The sequence below is a fragment of the Peromyscus californicus genome, unplaced genomic scaffold (assembly GCF_007827085.1).
Source record: "Peromyscus californicus insignis strain IS unplaced genomic scaffold, ASM782708v3 Scaffold_7__1_contigs__length_154581171, whole genome shotgun sequence".
Taxonomy (NCBI): Eukaryota; Metazoa; Chordata; class Mammalia; order Rodentia; family Cricetidae; genus Peromyscus; species Peromyscus californicus.
The window spans coordinates 43,770,579-43,788,934 of NW_026294595.1; the positions used below are offsets into that span (position 1 = coordinate 43,770,579).

Genomic DNA, 18,356 nt, shown 5'->3' on the forward strand with positions numbered 1-18,356 from the left:
ATACCAAATACGTGTAAATAAATTATAGCCATAACTATAAAATTACAGGTGATGTGTTCACCGTGTCATACCTAAAAAGGAAGACTTCCTATTGATTATGTTAAAAAATATTCAAATAAAATCAAATAAGCATGCTAATGGTACTACCAGTTTTAATGAAATACTAGAAAAAAGTACATATTCTCAACATCCTAATTTGTATTTAGTATAAGACGAATGAAGTCATTAAGTTTCATGTATCTTTGTATGGAATGAAGTCAAGAGAACCCTACCATTGAAGTCTTAATAACTTACTTTCTTGTCGGCATAGTATGGGTCCAGGTCCTCCAGGGGCTCTGACACCATCCCAGGGGGAATGTCTCCATAGATGAAGGGCAGTTGTTTACCAGCTTCCAAGTCACTGCTGGGCTTGGGACCTTCTTCATCATCTTCTTTCTTTTCATCTTTGTGTTCCTTGGTTTTTTCTTCAGAAATGCGTTGTTCAATGAGGGCAAGAGACTGTTTTGTAAAGTACACAAAGCTCTGTGGTCCTGGGGGAGGCAGCATCGCCATCTTTTCATCCTGTATATTTTATTTCCCCTTTAGCTCCTTACCTAAGAGGCCTGGGTAAAAATAAAGAAGTGAAAACATAAGTACATGGCTTCTCAAGAAGACAATTTAAAAATTAATGTCAACAAACTCCAGCCTAGAAGTGTGTTTGGTGGATGTGATTGTTATTGATAGCCAACCTGATGCGCCTTGGAGGATTATATGTGGTGTGTGTGTGTGTGTGTGTGTGTGTGTGTGTGTGTGTGTGTGTGTGTATAGATTGGGTTAGTCTATGGATATGACTGTGAAGGAGTATCTAGATCAGATTAACTGAAATAGGAAAAAATTCCTTGTATGTAGGCATCACGATTTCATTGTCTGGGATCTCGAACTTCATAAAAAGAAGAAAACTAACTGAACCCAAGCATTCACTACACTGTGCTTCCTGATTATGGACAGAATGTGACCAGCTGCCTCGAGGCCATGCTTCTATGACTTGTCTGCCATGGTGGACTGTACCCTTAAACAGTGAGTCAAATTAGCCTCTCCTTTCCTTAAAGCTTGCTTCTTGTCAGGTAGTAATTACAGCAAAATGAAATATAATGGACTAGTAGAGTACTTTCTTTTCATGCACAAAGGCTTTGGCTTTGAATTTCAAATCCAAACAAATAAACAACAAAACAACAGATTCAAGTATAAGAGGTAATGTGTATATAAATTCAAACTATGAAGTAACCCTGCTGGGCCAGAAATTCATATTGCTTCTTTGTTAAAATATTTGAATCTAGCAATCACAACTCTAAAGTGAAATAAAAATTATAGTTTCCAGGGAAAAATGTTTTAAACCCACTTTATTTTTCATCTGTAATATATATATATATATGCATATGCACTATATAATATATTAAAGCAATCAGTGAAGTTGTCTAATGCTGGTCAAATGAAATAACACTATTGCCAGGTATAGTCAAAGTTATTTAAAACGCAAACAGGCCTTTTCTCTGGCACTGGTGTTGATGTTGAATTATTAAATGTGACCGTTTCCAGAGAACATCTCTGTATTTTAAGGTGAAAAGTGAAATGTACAGGAAATGTTTGGAAATGTTTACTTTGATCATGAAGTGTGCTTTTCTCAAGGCTTCAATGGTAACATAAACCTTAGATTTTGTTATTCAGACCAGGAATCAGAAAGCTTCTCACTGTGCTCAGCATGGAGGCCTGTCACTATACAGCCAGAACTCCAGAGTCAAAGGCAGAAAATCTTAAGTTCAAGACCAGCCTGGGCTACACTGCAAATCCTGCCTGAAAAAGTGAAAGTAAACTAAAACAATAACAACTAACTTGGCAGATTGTGTTTTAAGGGACTTCATCACTTGCAGAGGGTAAATTAAGGAGAGTTGTTATATTCTGCTCTTTTTGTTTTTCCTGAAGCCCATTGTAAACTGCATGTGAATTGTATCAATGATCATAATAGGTATATAAATGCAGAAAGAGATTGTTGAAACAATTTTTTCCTGGATTTGTCCCATTCCCTTGGCATAACTAATGAGCTTCAATTAGGACGAAGTGGATTACTTTTCTTCTCTGGCAGCTGGGCACATTGCAAGTGAGCTGGATGAATACCAATGCCCTAAGGTGACATAAGTCAAAATGAAATCTTCAATATGCAGAGAGATGTTGAGGTGAGGTGTGGCTCATCTGTTACCACAGCTGCTTCCAGCTTCCCTTACTCTGTTGGATGACTCAGTAAGGACATGTAGAAATTGTAGGTGTCTTCAAAGAAGTTTAGAAACAATAGAAGTATTTTTGAATGTAGTTTGTTTCAAGGTTTGTGGAACAAACTCAGCTTTTGTGAGGAATGCTTTTAATGGTTTATGAGGTAGTTGACATGCCATGGTACACTCCACATTTCCTTTCTAGTCTGCTAATTCTTTACTTACAGGAAGTAGCTCACCAAACACTAAATCTGCACATTTCATTATACCATATATTTATACCTGTGAGAATTAAGAGAAAAATAGAGCTTTGTCTTCAACAAACTTGTGTGTGAAAAAGGCACACTATCCACTCCAAAGATAGACTTGGCTTCACTCTAACAAAGGCAAATATGACTAGGATAAGTAGCTTTCAGCATCTTTTCTACTCTCACAAAGAAACACAGAGAGAGGTGTAAGCACATGTCAGGAGATAATCACAGGTTAATAGAAGTTCTGGGTGTAGCGCAAAGTTCTACATTTCTGACATAAATGGCTGTGTCTTTTCCCTTTGTCTATTTACTTGCTATAGTGGAGAACTGAAAGGCATTGTGGAAGCAGAGACAAATTTCACAAATAAAATATACTGAAAGTCATGTAATGTTATATTTGGAAATAAAGCATCTGTACTTATACACTCAGAATTATAAAACTGCATAATCATGAGTAAAGAAGAATGGCCACAGGCAGCTAATATTATTACTGTTTGTGAAGAAAATCTTGATAATTAATTAACTATACTAGCTCTGAGTTGACTCTGTTTCTTTGATACAGTGTGTAGAACTGTCATCACAGACCTACTGACATAATTCCAGATGTTGGTAGCTTTATTGAATTTATATTAATTTAATTTGATAAGTAAGCTCATGAGTACAACTGCCACTAATGCCTGAGACATTCCACAGCATTTGTGGAACACATACAGACATAAGTCCCCAGCCTCCACAGTTTCAGTGGGTTCTTGGTGAACATGACTGAATGACTAGTGATTATACACATTCTAAAGTAGGTGGCAGAGCTGTCTGTTGTTCCCCTCTCAAGAATTATTTGTCAAAATTCCATGTAAATAGACACATGTTATGACCTGTGATGTCTAAACTTTCCCATTGTTTTTAAAGTCACCGTGTGCATGCAGTGAACTCAGATCTCCTGGAACTGGAGTTACAGATGGTTGACTCACCATGTGGGTGCTGGGAATGGAACACAGCTCCTCTGTAAGAGTACCTAGTGCTCTTAATTACTGAGCCATAACTACAGTCCCCCAAAACTCTTTAAAATGTTAAATGAAAGACATAATTGACAGAGAAAAAGAATGTAAAAACCACATAATATCAAAAATGGAAGACATTTAGAAAAATTCAAGAAAATATAATGAAAATAACAGATGAAAGCGTTTCCTTAATAAGGTTAATGTAATAGTATGTCAACATGCAAAACTCAACAAAGAACGACATGACTACACATATACAAATAGTTAGCGACCGTTTCAAGTTACCTATGTCAAACATCACAAGTAGTTGAAGAAAAAAAACTAAAGGGAAGTCAAATATAATTTATTAATGTATGAAAGGCATTAATAAAACAATGATATTTGAGATAAAATATCTAAATAATATGAATAAATAAGGTACACAGCTGTTTGCATAGATATTTTGCAGATCTAGCCAAAGTTTTAAATACGTTGGCTTATGTTTGTTGCCAAATGCTTTCCCTTCTAGGAATTTATCCAAAGCCAATAATGTCAAATTCCTCCTAACAATTATGAAGATGTTTATTGAAATGTTTTGTACTAAATAAAATTGTAATCAATACATATATTAAAGTCAGAATTTATTAAGTAACAAAATGAACACATAAGAATAAACCTGAGCAGCTTTTGAAGAGTGCTTTCATAGACTAATAGTTTATAAACAGCTTATAATGGATAACTGATGGACTGCAATTTTCATTCACACATGTTTTAAGCTAAAATGTAAATGTATAGAAGTACCTTCAGTATGTAACATTTTAAATAAAAGCAATCCCTGGTCTACAATTAGTAATTATTCTTTTACAAGATTTATTACATTTACTTAAGTGTGTATGTGTTTCTTTAATAAAATATTAAAATCATGTTGTACCTCACATGGTGTGAGGTGAGCATCAACCTTTAGGGGTAAGTTTTCTCCTTCTCTCTCATGTAGGTCCAGAGGATCAAACTCAGGTTGTCAGGCTTGATGGCAAGCAGCTTTACCCTCTGAGCAATCTTACTAAGCCAATTATGAGCTATTTTAATAGATTAGTCTTGTTAGTTAAATTATACTTTTGTCTTAAATATTTTATACCGTGAAATGCCGTATTCATATTAAAAAAGGATGCATACTTTTAAACAAAGTATTTGGATCTCATTTTTATTTAGCAAATAAACTAATATTTGTTGCTACCGAGTTTAACTGGTACTTGGAATTAAAAGGTCATCACACTTTTATTATTACTATTATTACATATTCTTTAGAGTGAAATTACAATAATACACACAAAGTTAATAGTTTTTTATTTCAATACTCTTTCGTCCACTTATCCTTAATCTTACAGTAAAGGGCTCTTTAGGCAATTCCCCAAAAGAAAAACTAAGTATGTTATGTTGGTACCTGGAACTTTCAAAAGTTTAAATAATTTCTTGAGTTCCTTATATATTCTGGATATCAGTCCTCTGTCAGATGTGGGGTTGGTGAAGATCTTTTCCCATTCTGTAGGCTGTCGCTTTGCCTTGTTGATCGTAATCTTTGCTCTACAAAAGCTTCTCAGTTTCAAGAGGTCCCATTGATTGATTGTTTCTCTCAGTGTCTGTGCTACTGGTGTTCTATTTAGGAAGTGATCTCCTATGCCAATGCGTTCAAGACTACTTCCTACTTTCTCTTCTAGTAGGTTCAGAGTAGCTGGATTTATGTTGAGGTCCTTGATCCACTTGGACTTAAGTTTTGTGCACGGTGATAGATATGGATCTATTTGCAGCCTTCTACATGTTGATATCCAGTTATGCCAGCACCATTTATTGAAGATGCTTTCATTTTCCATTGTGCACTTTTGGATTAGACATCAAAATGCCCAATAGTCCAATTAAGAAATGGGCTATAGAACTAAACAGAGAATTCTCAACAGAGGAAACTCAAATGGCTGAAAGAAATTTAAGGAATTGCTCAACATCCCTAATCATCAGAGAAATGCAAATCAAAACAACTCTGAGATACCACCTTATGCCTGTCAGAATGGCTAAGATCAAAAACACTGAAGACACCTTATGCTGGAGAGGATGTGGAGCTAGGGGAACTCTCCTCCACTGCTGGTGAGAATGCAAGCTTGTACAACCACTTTGGAAATCAATATGGCGCTTTCTTAGAAAATTGGGAATCCATCTCCCCCAAGATCCAGCTATACCACTCTTGGGCATATACCCAAGGAATGCTCAACCAACCATAAGAGCACTTGTTCAGCTATGTTCATATCAGCATTGTTTGTAATAGCCAGAACATGGAAACAACCTAGATGCCCTTCAACTGAAGAATGGATAAACAAAATGTGGTACATATACACAATGGAATACTACTCAGCAGAGAAAAACAATGACATCATGAGGTTTGCAGGCAAATGGATAGATCTAGAAAAAATCATCCTGAGTGAGGTAACCCAGACTCAGAAAGACAAACATGGTATGTACTCACTCATAGGAGGATACTAGATGTGGAACAAGGATGACTGGACTGCTACTCACATCACCAGGGAGGCTACCTGGAAAACAGGACCCCAAGAAAGACACAAGGATAGCCCAATGACGGAGAAATGGAAGAGATCTACATGAACAGCCTGGACATGAGTGAGGGCAATGAAGGGCGAGGGTCGAGCTTGGGGGAGTGGGAGATCCCAGCTGAATCAACAACAGAGAAGGAGAACAAGGAATAGGAGACCATAGTAAATGAAGACCACATGAGAATAGGAAGAAGCAAAGTGCTAGAGAGGCCCACAGAAATCCACAAAGATACCCCCACAACAGACTGCTGGCAATGGTCAAGATACAGCCCGAACTGACCTACTCTGGTGATGGGATGGCCAAACATCTTAATTGTCGAGCTAGAAACCCCATCCAATAACTGAGGTATCTGGATGCAGAGATCCATGGCTAGGCTCTGGGTGGAGCTCTGGGAGTCCAATTAGCGAGAATGAGGAGGGTTTATATGAGCGAGAATTGTTGAGACCACAGTTGGATAAAGCACAGGGACAAATAGCCAAACAAATGGAAACACATGAACTATGAACCAATGGCTGAGGGGTCACCAACTGGATCAGGCCCTCTGAATGGGTGAGACAGTTGATTGGCTTGATCTGTTTGGGAGGCATCCAGGCAGTGGGACTGGGTCCTGTGCTCATTGCATGAGTTGGCTGTTTGAAACCTGGGAGGGGACTGGACCTACCTGGACTGAGGCTACCAGGTTGATCTCAGTCTGCGGGGGAGGCTTTGCCCTGGAGGAGGTGGGAATGGGGGGGTGGGCTGGGGGGAAGGTGAGGGGGGCCGGAGGGGGAAGAACAAGGGAATCCGTGGCTGATATGTAGAACTGAATTTTATTGCAAAATAAAAATAAAAATTAAAAAAAAAATAAAGTCACTTTAAAAAGCAAAAAAAGTTTAAATAAATATGGAGGCATTCTGAACTCTGAACTCTTTTTTAATAACACTAGAATCCATTTACCTAGTATCTCTATACCTATTATTTATCTATTTATGTATCACTTATGTATGTCTACTCATTCATCTTTCAGTTGTTTCTTCATAAATATTTTTAGTTATGTAATGCCAGCTTCTAATCAATAATAGTGGCCTTTTTCATATGGGTATCATCCCTTAGTGTCTGTATTGCCCGTGGAGTGACAAGAATGGTGTACAAGTTAATTTCATGAAATTACTGGGAATGAGAAGGGGAAACCCCTAGAGTCCATGGGTCTGAAAAGCATAGTGCAGATGAGATTAGGAGATGGAAGCAGAAGGCACAGCCCACAGCAGTTATGAACATGATTGGAAAGGAGAGATGAGAGTCGACACGTGGGAAGGACAAAAGAAAACAAGCTGGTTAACTCAAGGACTGTCTGCTCGACAATGTTTCAGGACAGACTTTCCATACTTTGTGATATCACCCCTTGTTTATTCAACTGTGAAGCAGTGTGATGTATTCCTAAACTGAACTGGAAAACAAATTTCAGAATGAGTTACACTGGGTTACTAGGGTGTTGACTTCCACAGAAGCTAGAAACAGGGTGGAGTCCAGAGAGGGGGGTACTCTTGTTTACGTCTCCTTGCACATATATGCTAAGATGTAGCCTGGGTATCAGGATGCCAGGAACATAAACAGAGTTTGAAGCCATCCCTCCCTTCTGAACAATGAGTTATTTGGGGGAACAAACCTACATCTACACATAGAGAGATGCAACCTTTCCCAAAAGCAATCCACTCTTTTCCCGAAGGGAATTAGACAACAAGTGATAAATTGATTTTTCCATTACTACCAAACAGAAAGCTGTAGACCCAAGTGAATGTACCAAACACTTAAATCTGGTTTTAAAAGAAGCACAAATATTATAGACGTTAAAAAGATAAAACTGGCGTTCCTTGAGAAGTTTGAGAAGAAAGAATATCTACTACATAAAACAATAGGCAATAAGAACACTAGAGATACAGTTCTTGCCAGGTGGTGGTGGCACACGGCTTTAATTCCAGCACTCGGTAGGCAGACCCAGGTGGATCTCAGTGAGTATATATATATATATATATATATATATATATATATATATATATATATATATATATATATATATTTCTTTATAACTAAAGGCATGGTTATAAAAATAAATTTTCAAAATACTGTTAATAAACCATGCCAGAAATAGAAGTTAGGAATGAAGTTGCCTTTTAAGTACACATTGCTGAAAAGTTTAAAAGCTTCCAGAAATCAGAGCACAACTGTACATAAATGACCATCAGATCACCATTAAAACTTCCCCAACCACCTTCTTTACTCTAACATAGTGAGAGAGTCTCTGTTTCCACCTGCCTCACATCAAGTCTGATAGCAAATATAACAGTTTTTGAGGTATAAAGAGACTCAAATTTTATTTCCTTTCTCATTTTCTGTGAAATTTATTTGAATTTAAATGGTATTTAAAAATGTAGAATACAAGAAACAGTCCAGATTAGATTGGTTAGCAAATAGTGTGAATAAAAGGAAGGAAATTTGCTTCTTCAAAAAGTGTTAACTACATAACATAAAAGTTGTCCAAACAGAGAGCAAATCAAAATGTGACATGGAGTTTGACCAGTCAATGAAATTAAAGAGGAGAAGGTCTAATGAAGCTTGATGTAGTGTTCAAGTTACAAAATTTAAATGAGTATTTTTATTTCTTTCTCTTTGTCAAACCACCTTATTAATCATGACCATGGAAAACATTTTTATGATTTGACAAGAGTATCAGCTTATCATTTTGCCATCTTGCTAATTACTAATGCTTATAGGAAATGTTAGTGTAGTTATTGAACAAGCAGATAGATGTATATGAACATATTATATTACCACTGGAAAAATAATGTCATACTGAACATAAGCTGGGGGATAATCAGGAGAGGTGATGTCCTAATCTTATATCAAGTTATGGTGGTTTGAGTGATAAACATCCCACATCATCTTGGGCATCAGAATACTTGATTCCCATTTGGTGGCATTGTTTCGGTAGGTTTAGGAAATGTGACATTGCAGCTGCACAAAGTGTGCCATGTAGGAATGGACTTTGGGAGTTTAAAGACTTGTCATTTCTAGTTCATGCTCTGATTCCTGCTTTCAATTCAAGACAGGAGCTCTTAGCATCCCAGTCCAGGACCCATGCTTGTTACATTCTGCCATGTATCTCTACAACTCCGGACTGTTACTGTGTGGAAACCTAAGCTCAAGTAAACCTTTTCATCTATAAGTTTCCTTGGTCACAGTGTTTCATTACAGCAATAGAAAAACAACCAATACACAGTGGGAATAGACACAAGGTGGAAATAGAAAGAGGTTCAAGCATGTTCTATTGAAAAGTATGAATTCAACCAGTAAAATTAAGATAGAGTTCAAATGGATGGGAACTTGAAAATGGCAAAAGGAGGATTGCCCAAGTAAATAAATACTTTATTGTTCAAGTTAGAATATTAGAAAATGATGTCTAAAGTTAATGAAAATGAGAGGGCAGCATAGTCCTAACAGATGTGAAGAAAACAGAAAAAATTTAGGAAAGGAATGGCTAGAACATGAGCCAATACTGTGAGTTCATTGCCACAGGTAATTTTAATTTTACAATACTAATTAGAAGAAACAAAATAGGCTATAAATTCTGGGGAGACCCCGAACCTCTACCTTGAGCCAAAAAAGCCAACATGCAGCTTCTAGTGTAGAAGACACCCATCATCTGCATTGGACCCTCAAAGTACCAACTGCTTCATATCTCTCCAAAGTTATCTATTGAGAACACTTAAATCTATTTGGGGATAAATTGTCAACAATTTGCAACTTATTTTATTAGTATATGCCAAGGGAACAAAGTGACACATGGACAAATTGTGTCTTCTCCTGTCTCAGCTTAAGGGAACACTGAACACTGTACGCTATAGGCTGTGGCTGGGTAGTGGGATGTATGCCCTGGTAACCCTTATTAATTCTCCACGATGGGCTTCTGTGCACAGGTAATCTACCTTACATATAACCAAGAATTTTTAGTCTAGAATTAATGAGTCTTAGCTCCTAAATATTTCCCTAAATACTGGAATTTTTATTTTTCAAATGTATGTTAAACAGTCATCAAGGAATAATTAACTATGGTTTCCACAACATACTTACATCACAGTTAGCCTATGTCCTTTGTGGTTTTTGACAACAGCATATACAGGAATTACCTATGTAACTTAAATACACACAGATACTTGAGCATACCCAGTGATTCTGAAATGGGAATGGCTTAATATGTCTTCCTTTTTATGGACTATAATTTGGTAATAGGAACTTTTCATTAAGAACTAATTAAAATATATGTGTGTTGGGGGGACTGTGAAGATCAGATGAAAACTTGCAGGAGCCAGTTCTCTCTTTCCACTGTGTAGGTCCTGGGAATTGAACCCTTGCCCACTAAGCAATCTTGCTGGTCCAAGAACCATTTTAAAAATAAAATATATATTTATGTGAGCATTCACAAACTAGTGGAGATGTTTCATTAGTCAAAATAGAAGACATTTGCTTTAAAGATACATTTTTGAATTTTGTTTTATTTGAAGAACACACACACACAAAAACTTGAATTATCCGTTTGAAAATTGGAATGGGTAAACATAACAAATATCCAGTATAGATGGATGGCAATAGTAATCATCATTAAGACAATATTTAGAACTCTGTATCATTTTATCATTGAACAAAGAAGAGTTGGAATGAGGGGAAAAGTTTGAAGGGAGGGAAAGAAAGAGGAAGGGAGAAAGATAGATAGATAGATAGATAGATAGATAGATAGATAGATAGATAGATAGATAGAATGTTTAGAGAAGAGAAGGAAGTCTACAGGGGACCAAAAAGGAGATGAGAGAATGACAAAAAAGAAAAGTGAATGAGTGAAAAATACCCATGATCTCCTAGCATACTTCCAGCTGCAAGACAACAAAAAAGCAAAGCAAGGTTTTCAACATGTTAATTTTTATTTTAATTCTTTGTATTTTAATCCTCATTGGTGTCACTGACATGATTTCATCGCCACCAGGAAGCCCACTTTTGAATATTTCTCTCTCTGTATTCATTTGAGACATGCAATGCTCTCCTCAGAGTATTCTACATCGTCAATCATCCCTCAAACCTGCAGCTCTAATGAAACCTCAGACAATCTGTTGCTAAGCGATGAGCAAGGACAAGGAAGAACCACTGCTGTGGTTAACTAACCAGGAAGTACATTTAGCCTTTCTAGTATCTATTTTAGAAAGCTGAATTGCCAACTTTCAGCAGTAGATGACAAAATTTCCTACCAAAGCAAAGACATGAAAAGAAACATTCATTTTTATCAGCCTCAGAAACAAAGTTATAGCTTATTTTATTTTTTAATACTAGTTTATTTAATTGTTGAGAATTTCATATTTAAGTATTGTATTTGCATCATTTACTCCTTTTCTTTCTTCAACTCCTCTTATGTCCTTGTGATTCCTTCTCAAATTCATGGCCTCTCATTCTTTAATTATTTACACAGACACAAAGACACACACACATGCAAAACACACACACACACACACACACACACACACACTCTTATAAATGCAACCCTATAAGTTCATTTAGTGTTCCTCATATGTATATATGTTTAGGGCTGTGACTGCTTGAGGTTGGATCACCTATCATGAGGCTCATCTTTGGAACAGACATTCTTGCAGTTGTTAATTGCCTGTAGCTTTATAAACATATATATATCTATATAATTTTTCACTTTACACTGATTTCTGTAAGTTCTCCTGAATTCTGATTTCTCATAAAATATTGAATACATGGCCCAGCTTATCATTTATACAATATTAGATGGGTAAAATGTTCACAACAGTCTGTGTTTACCCTGACATCCACATTCATTAAATTAGAAGTTCACAACATGTCAGAACTCACAAAGACTAGTATTGACTTGACGGTTACAGTCTTGGCCCTCTAGTTCTGAGCTATGGCTCTATGCAGATGATGTTACCACTTTAAACTACAATTTATTAATTAGAAAAATAAGATTAATAATCACATTGTCAACAAATGTTTTATGTGGGATAGAAGATGTGTAAACTATCTAACAGCATTTGTCACCTGAAGAAGGCATGTGTGCAAGGAGCTTTTATTGCTCTGAACTCAACTCAAGTCTCTGTTTTAATTTGTCACCTGAGTCAACTACACTTCTGTCACTAAATTTTACTAACCGCATTAATTTGAAAAGACCTTAGTTTATCATGGTTTCTTGGCCTTTTAAACACAAAACATTTCGTGTCTCTCTAACGTAATAAGCATGCAATTTAATGTTATTATTTTAGAAGAAGCTTGGAGGTGGAAAATATGAGATTTGAATCTCGGATTTACCCCTCACTAGCCTCGATAACTTCACACTCAAAATATACAACTTCTCTTTGTCAAAAACAAAACCAGAAGGACTTAGACCATTACCAGTTTCTTCATAAAATGCCACTGTAGACATTGAAAATTTTTCCCTAGTACTGACCACACAGGGCCTTAGTCTGTGGCTCCATGCATTCAGGTAAATTCTCATTACTTTATTCAAAGATATTATAAGTATTGTTAATTAGAACAAAGTATGTGGCTCAGGAAATGCCATCACGATTTTTTGGCTCTTTTAAAAATCATAATCAATATTTCTAAACTCAAAGGGAAGTGAATTCCAACTCTTGATTCCCCTTCTGAGAAGTATTTAAGTGTCACTAATGGAGTCTCTGAACCGAGGATAAGAAGATCCCCTCCTCCAGGCAGAGAAATGTCTCAGGTCTCTGATGTCTCCCAAGAGTCTTAGGAACTCTGGGGGTCTGGAATGGATATTGTTCTGAAAATCTATAAAGAGTTCAAAAATCAGAGGCAGCTAACGGTGTAAAAAATTTTGCTTTTAAGTGATTTCTTTAGTTTTTGGGATGCTGTGGTCTTTTTGTACAGAGAACACTCATGGGAGAATCTCCTCAAATTGTTGACAGTCCTAATTGTGACTGCCTCAGAAATTATGGAGGGGAAGCTCCATGTTAATTCTTACCCTAGTGACTGGATGGGGAAAATGTGAGCTGTGTTTGCCCGTTATCACAGCTAGCTAAGGTCTCACTGGACCCCTGTATCATTCTGACCACATAGAAGGCAGCTGATGGTGGAAATTCAAATTGTAGTTATCAAATGTTTTGTGAGAACTCTATTGTGTTCATGCAGGCTAGAGTCACAGTATGTGTATATAATTGGTGATTTCCATTTTGTTTTTTAATGAATATTATCAGCATGTGTCTTACATATTATAACTATGTTTTAAGATGGAGGTGTTCTTTTAAAACCTTCCACAGAAATTTCAACAGCAAGTTTTGTTTGACAGTTTTCAATGTTTTTTGTCTCTGTAGTTATCTCAGGCTATTTTATACACCTTTCCCCACCATGCCCTGTGAGTTTCTTACCTGTGGTAATTTAAATTGCATTTATATTAAACCAGTGCAATAAACCACATTTAAAAATCTTTCAAATGTGAACAAAATGCATGAATAAATAAAAAGAAAGCAAAAAAAAAAAACCTTTCAAAATCTGGATAAAATTAGTTCAGATCTAAATTATAAAAAGTAGTGGATATGTAAAAATAAGTAAATTTTATCTTTTGTATTGATGCTCACTGTTACCAAATAAAACACTGTTCCTAAAATACCACTTCATTAGAAACAGTGATGCATTTCACCAGGTAAATTTTTGACTGAACTTCACTTTTGAAGCATTTTCAAGCATTATGAAATCTTCAAAAGTGTTTTTTAAAAGGGACTTACATGAAATCAGAGTGGATATCACTGAAGATAACCTAACTTGATAACGTATACCATTAATATAATGTGATGGTGTGCACTTTGTTAGTGTGGTACCCTGCTCCAACTTTTACTATAGATCTTGCAAGAGAAAAGTATCAGAAAGGACCAGCCCGAGAATAGGACAGGTGTGATAGATTATAGCGATTGTCAAATTGACAAGATGCAGAACAGCCTGAAATCTCTGAGTGTGTATGTGGGGGATTTTCTCATTTAGGTCACCTGAGGTAGGAAGATTCACCTCAACTGCCAGACTGACTAAAAAGGAACGAATGAGCTGAGTACCAGTGTTCACCCTCTCCTTCCCGACTGTGGAAGCACCGTGGCCAGCAATTTCAAGCTCCTGACACTGATTTTCCCACCATGACACACTACACCATGCTTTGTGAGCCAAAATCAATTCTTCCTTCCTGAATTTCCCTTTGTCCAGCATTTGATCACAATGAGAAGAGGGACCAATAAGGAAAATTGTTGCAGAGAAGTTGGGATGTTTTCTGTCATAAATGTGGCAACGTGTTTCTTAGGCCTTTGGAAACTGGGGGAAGGTGGAATAGTGTGTACTCTGTGTGAGCAAAGCCATTGAGCACAGAGCAGAGAGAAATGGGCTTCTTGTGGAAGCTTGGAAGACAGGAATGTTGAGAGAAACACAAGCAGTGGAGACCTGGATCCGGAGGTTACAGGGGGAAATGACCCTGCCTTGGGCTCAAGGGACATGTGTGATATTCTGGCCAAGATTCTGGCTTCATTCTGTCCTCATTCTGAGAAATCAAAGGAGGTTGAATTTAAAGAAAGTAACTAGTTTTTTTGACAGAGTAAATTCCAAGACAGAAACATTTGGGCCATATTGTAGTTACTCCTCATTTCTCTTGTCCATGTCTACAGAAAGAGGAGGAGGGAAGAGAGAACAGGAGGAGAGAGAGAGAGAGAGAGAGAGAGAGAGAGAGAGAGAGAGAGAGAGAGAGAGAGAGAGAGAACACAAAACACAGGATAAAAGACAAGAAAATGTGAACTTTGCCAAACAAGTTGTGTGAACAAGTTTGAAAACCAGCACTCTGCAGTGGGCCAACCGAAAAAAGTTGGGCAAGGCCAAGGGCAAGGCCAGGAAGGGTTAAACAGGGTGTGAGATGGGAGGCCAGGACAGAGAAGTGAACAGGTGAGAGGATAACTAACACTAAAGACCTTTAGAAAGAGTTATATACACACCTTCTATTGTATAAACTTCCTAAACACATATATAAAAATAGTTACAATGGAGTTACCCTATCACAGACAGACAACACCCCTACTAGGCACCACAGAATAACAAATAAAAAACTAAGTGCTTGAAATGGGTTATCTCTTTGTGGGGTTGTTGGCTATAGACACCCATGGGCCCCCCAATATTGCAGGCTATTGCCAATGCTATTGGTTACCAACTAGAACTTGACCTTAAGACTCTATTGCTCAAGACAAATCAAATTTGAAACATAAAACCTGGGGAAATGAAGCTAGTATTGATCTGGAAACATTCTATCTATGCTCTAGATTTCATAATAATGCTGGAAGATGCTACTGTACTTGATGGGTTATAAAAACAAAGTTGAATGGATAAGGAAAAGGTATTTGTGTGGAGTTGGGGGTGAACATGATCAAGTATGTTGTAAAAATCTCTTCAAGATCTAGTAAAAGTAGACAAACAAATCTTCTCCAAGATAGGGGATTTAAAAAAACTGAAAAAAAAAATCAATCAGAATGGAACCTATGCAAAAATCAGAGTGTCCCATGGTGGTACATGCTTCCAGTCCCATCACTCATGGTGAAGATAGGAAGATCATGAACTCAAGGACACCTGTGATATATAGCAAGTTTGAGGCCAGCCTGTGCTACATACAACCCTGTGTCAACAAACAAACAAACACCAAAAATGTTGCAGTTAATGTATCATGTTTACACAATTAGGTTTATAATTACCATTATATAAAGTGTACCTATGATAAGTGACTAATAATCAGATCTGCTGTTCATTAAGACAAGGTACAATTAATAAGAAATCTCATATTTTACTACTGTTAATTAAGTTGAGTTATAATTAATATAGAAATGATGTATTTTATGCCATACAAAATTACATCGCTTTGATCAATAGGAGATCCATTAGAAATGCTAATCAATTTTTTAGGTCTTTAGACTTGGTAAGATAATTTTCTATAAATGTACCCTCATGGGTCAGGAATGAGCTTTCATCTTATAAACAGAACTTGACTGGAGTCACAGTGTCTGAGTACTAATTACACTTGAGAGTCGCTAGGCTCATTGGGTTAAAGAGTGCATGGTGAGGGATTCTATTTTTTTCTTATGTTTTCCTTTTAGAATTTGAACAGCTTAACTCATCTGTGGTAAACATTACTAAGTAATTTTCAGTTACTAAATAAGAGCCTCATTGCACATCCATCATAATGATGTTGTCAAGGCACAAACAGCACTTTTTGGGTTTTGTTGCTTTGGGAGATGGGATAACACAGTCAAGAGAAACCCATTTAATTCAGAAATGATCATTTTACAGAAATCCAAGTGCCTGTTGACATCATCAGAGCAAAATAACAGCTCCAATGTAACTGTCAAGGATACACTTACAGATGGATTGTAATCACAAGGGCCTCTTTGTCAGCACTGAAGCTAAAAATTCTCTCCATCCCTTCACATCTTTTCTATTTGTAGTATCTAAAATTCAGTGACAGTAAAAGCATTGTGCAAGACCAGAAACACAATGTTCCATTTCGGCAATGCTATGGAATGAGAACTAAAAACACAGATAGTACTTGACACTCTCTGTACATGTGGTACCAAAGAAGATATTGAGTCCTTTCTTCACAAGCCTCGACACCAAGTGAGATAGCAAGATTATGAAATTATTTTTTCTTTTTAGCTAGTAGGGTTTCCTCCTTCATATATTGTAAAGGAAGGCAGTAGCTATACACAAATGATTAATCCATTCATACCAAGATGTTTGGCAATATTAGGCAACCACCAGAAACATATTATAGAGGTACATTGTGGCCTAGAATCAGGTCACTGATGACACTGTCCTGTGTGACCTCAGCTAGGAGGCTTCTGTGAATTCCCAGTCTTTTCTCTCTCTCTCTCTCTCTCTCTCTCTCTCTCTCTCTCTCTCTCTCTCTCTCTCTCTCTCTCTCTCTTCCTCTTTCTGATTTTTAATCAATAATTTGGGATAGAATACAAAATATATATATTTAATCATGGCACATTCATATATAGTATCTATGTTATTATACTTTGTTCCTCCACTGCCTTCCCCTACACCCCTCCCCACTCTCACTGGTTAGCTTTCTTCCCCTAGCTAGTCCCAAGTTCTGCCTTACTACATATATTTTATTAGCCTCTCTGTTTTCCAACTCCTTCAACAGATCTTCCTTCTCATGATCCTCTTTCTAGTTTCATGACCTGCATACATGCACAAAAATGCATGTACACCTAAACATGTTATCTATATAATGTAAGTTTAAATGTATGCCTTATTGAAGATTAAGAAGAAATGAGACTATTCAGTTAGTTTTATTGCAAATTTATAGAGAAGTCTGAAGTGAGGAAATGAACATTCCTTGTGAGACTGACCTGATATGTGACCTTTCTTGATGACAAACACAGGTGTTGTTGAACAGATGGGAAGAAAGAGGAAAGATTGAGGTAATTGCTTAGATAAGTGTGCAAATTATATACACCAGTGATTAATTCTGTGTTACCAATAATGCATTGGTGTTACATTAAGGAAAGAAATAAAAGCCCTTCCCCTTGGAGGAATTTAACCAATAAACAAACAAACAAACAAATAAATAAATGGTCTGCATATGTGAAAAATCATGTAGTGTTTCTCTTTCTGAGTCTTTTTTTATTTCTCTTAATGATTCCATTTCCAGTTGCATCTGTTTTTCTGTAAATGTCTTTATTTTATCCTTTTAAATGGTTGCATAAAAGTCTACTGTGCATTTGTACCATATTTTCCTCATTCATTAATCTGTTGACAATTTTTAGGCAGGTTCCATTTTTATTTCCTTCTTAATGTGAGTAGTGCAGCTGAAAGCATAGATGTTAAAGTGAAAATATAAAAATCTTCATCTACAAGGTGACCCTAGCGAAGACTCCTAGCAATGAGGGATACGGGAGCCTGAGCTGGCCATCTTTTGTAATCAGGGAAAGCTTCCAGGGGAGGGATTGGGACATCAACCCAGATACAAAACCTTTGCCCTACAATCTGTCCTGTCTGCAAGATGTGCTGGGGTAAAGGTGGAGTAGAATTTAAGGGAGTGAACAACCAATGACTGGGTCTGACTTGAGACCTAAGCCACAAGAGGGAGCCCATGCCTGACACTGCCTGGAGGGCCAGGACCTAGAGGCTGGATAGCCCAGAGACCAAACAGGACTGACTGTCACCCCTGTAGGGATGAGCGCCAGTTTGCCCCGCCTGCA

General features: G+C 37.0%; 1 protein-coding gene and 1 long non-coding RNA gene across 14 annotated transcripts in view; one reads left to right on the forward strand and one right to left on the reverse strand.

The window, feature by feature from the left end:
• LOC128101831 (uncharacterized) overlaps positions 1-18,356 on the forward strand; it is a 246,304-nt gene that overhangs the window by 143,634 nt on the left and 84,314 nt on the right. For 7 of the 10 annotated variants that reach the window (XR_008215208.1, XR_008215205.1, XR_008215202.1 and 4 more), the window contains one exon: positions 889-1,056. The exons of the other annotated variants lie outside the window; for them this stretch is intronic. This is a non-coding gene — a long non-coding RNA (uncharacterized LOC128101831). The remainder of the gene's footprint in view (positions 1-888; positions 1,057-18,356) is intronic. 10 annotated transcript variants of the gene reach the window in all.
• Scn9a (sodium voltage-gated channel alpha subunit 9) overlaps positions 1-18,356 on the reverse strand; it is a 157,403-nt gene that overhangs the window by 93,104 nt on the left and 45,943 nt on the right. For all 4 annotated transcript variants that reach the window (XM_052725229.1, XM_052725227.1, XM_052725228.1 and 1 more), the window contains exon 2: positions 295-602. In XM_052725229.1, coding sequence (XP_052581189.1) covers positions 295-552 — 258 coding nt within the window. In that variant the 5' untranslated portion in view covers positions 553-602. The remainder of the gene's footprint in view (positions 1-294; positions 603-18,356) is intronic.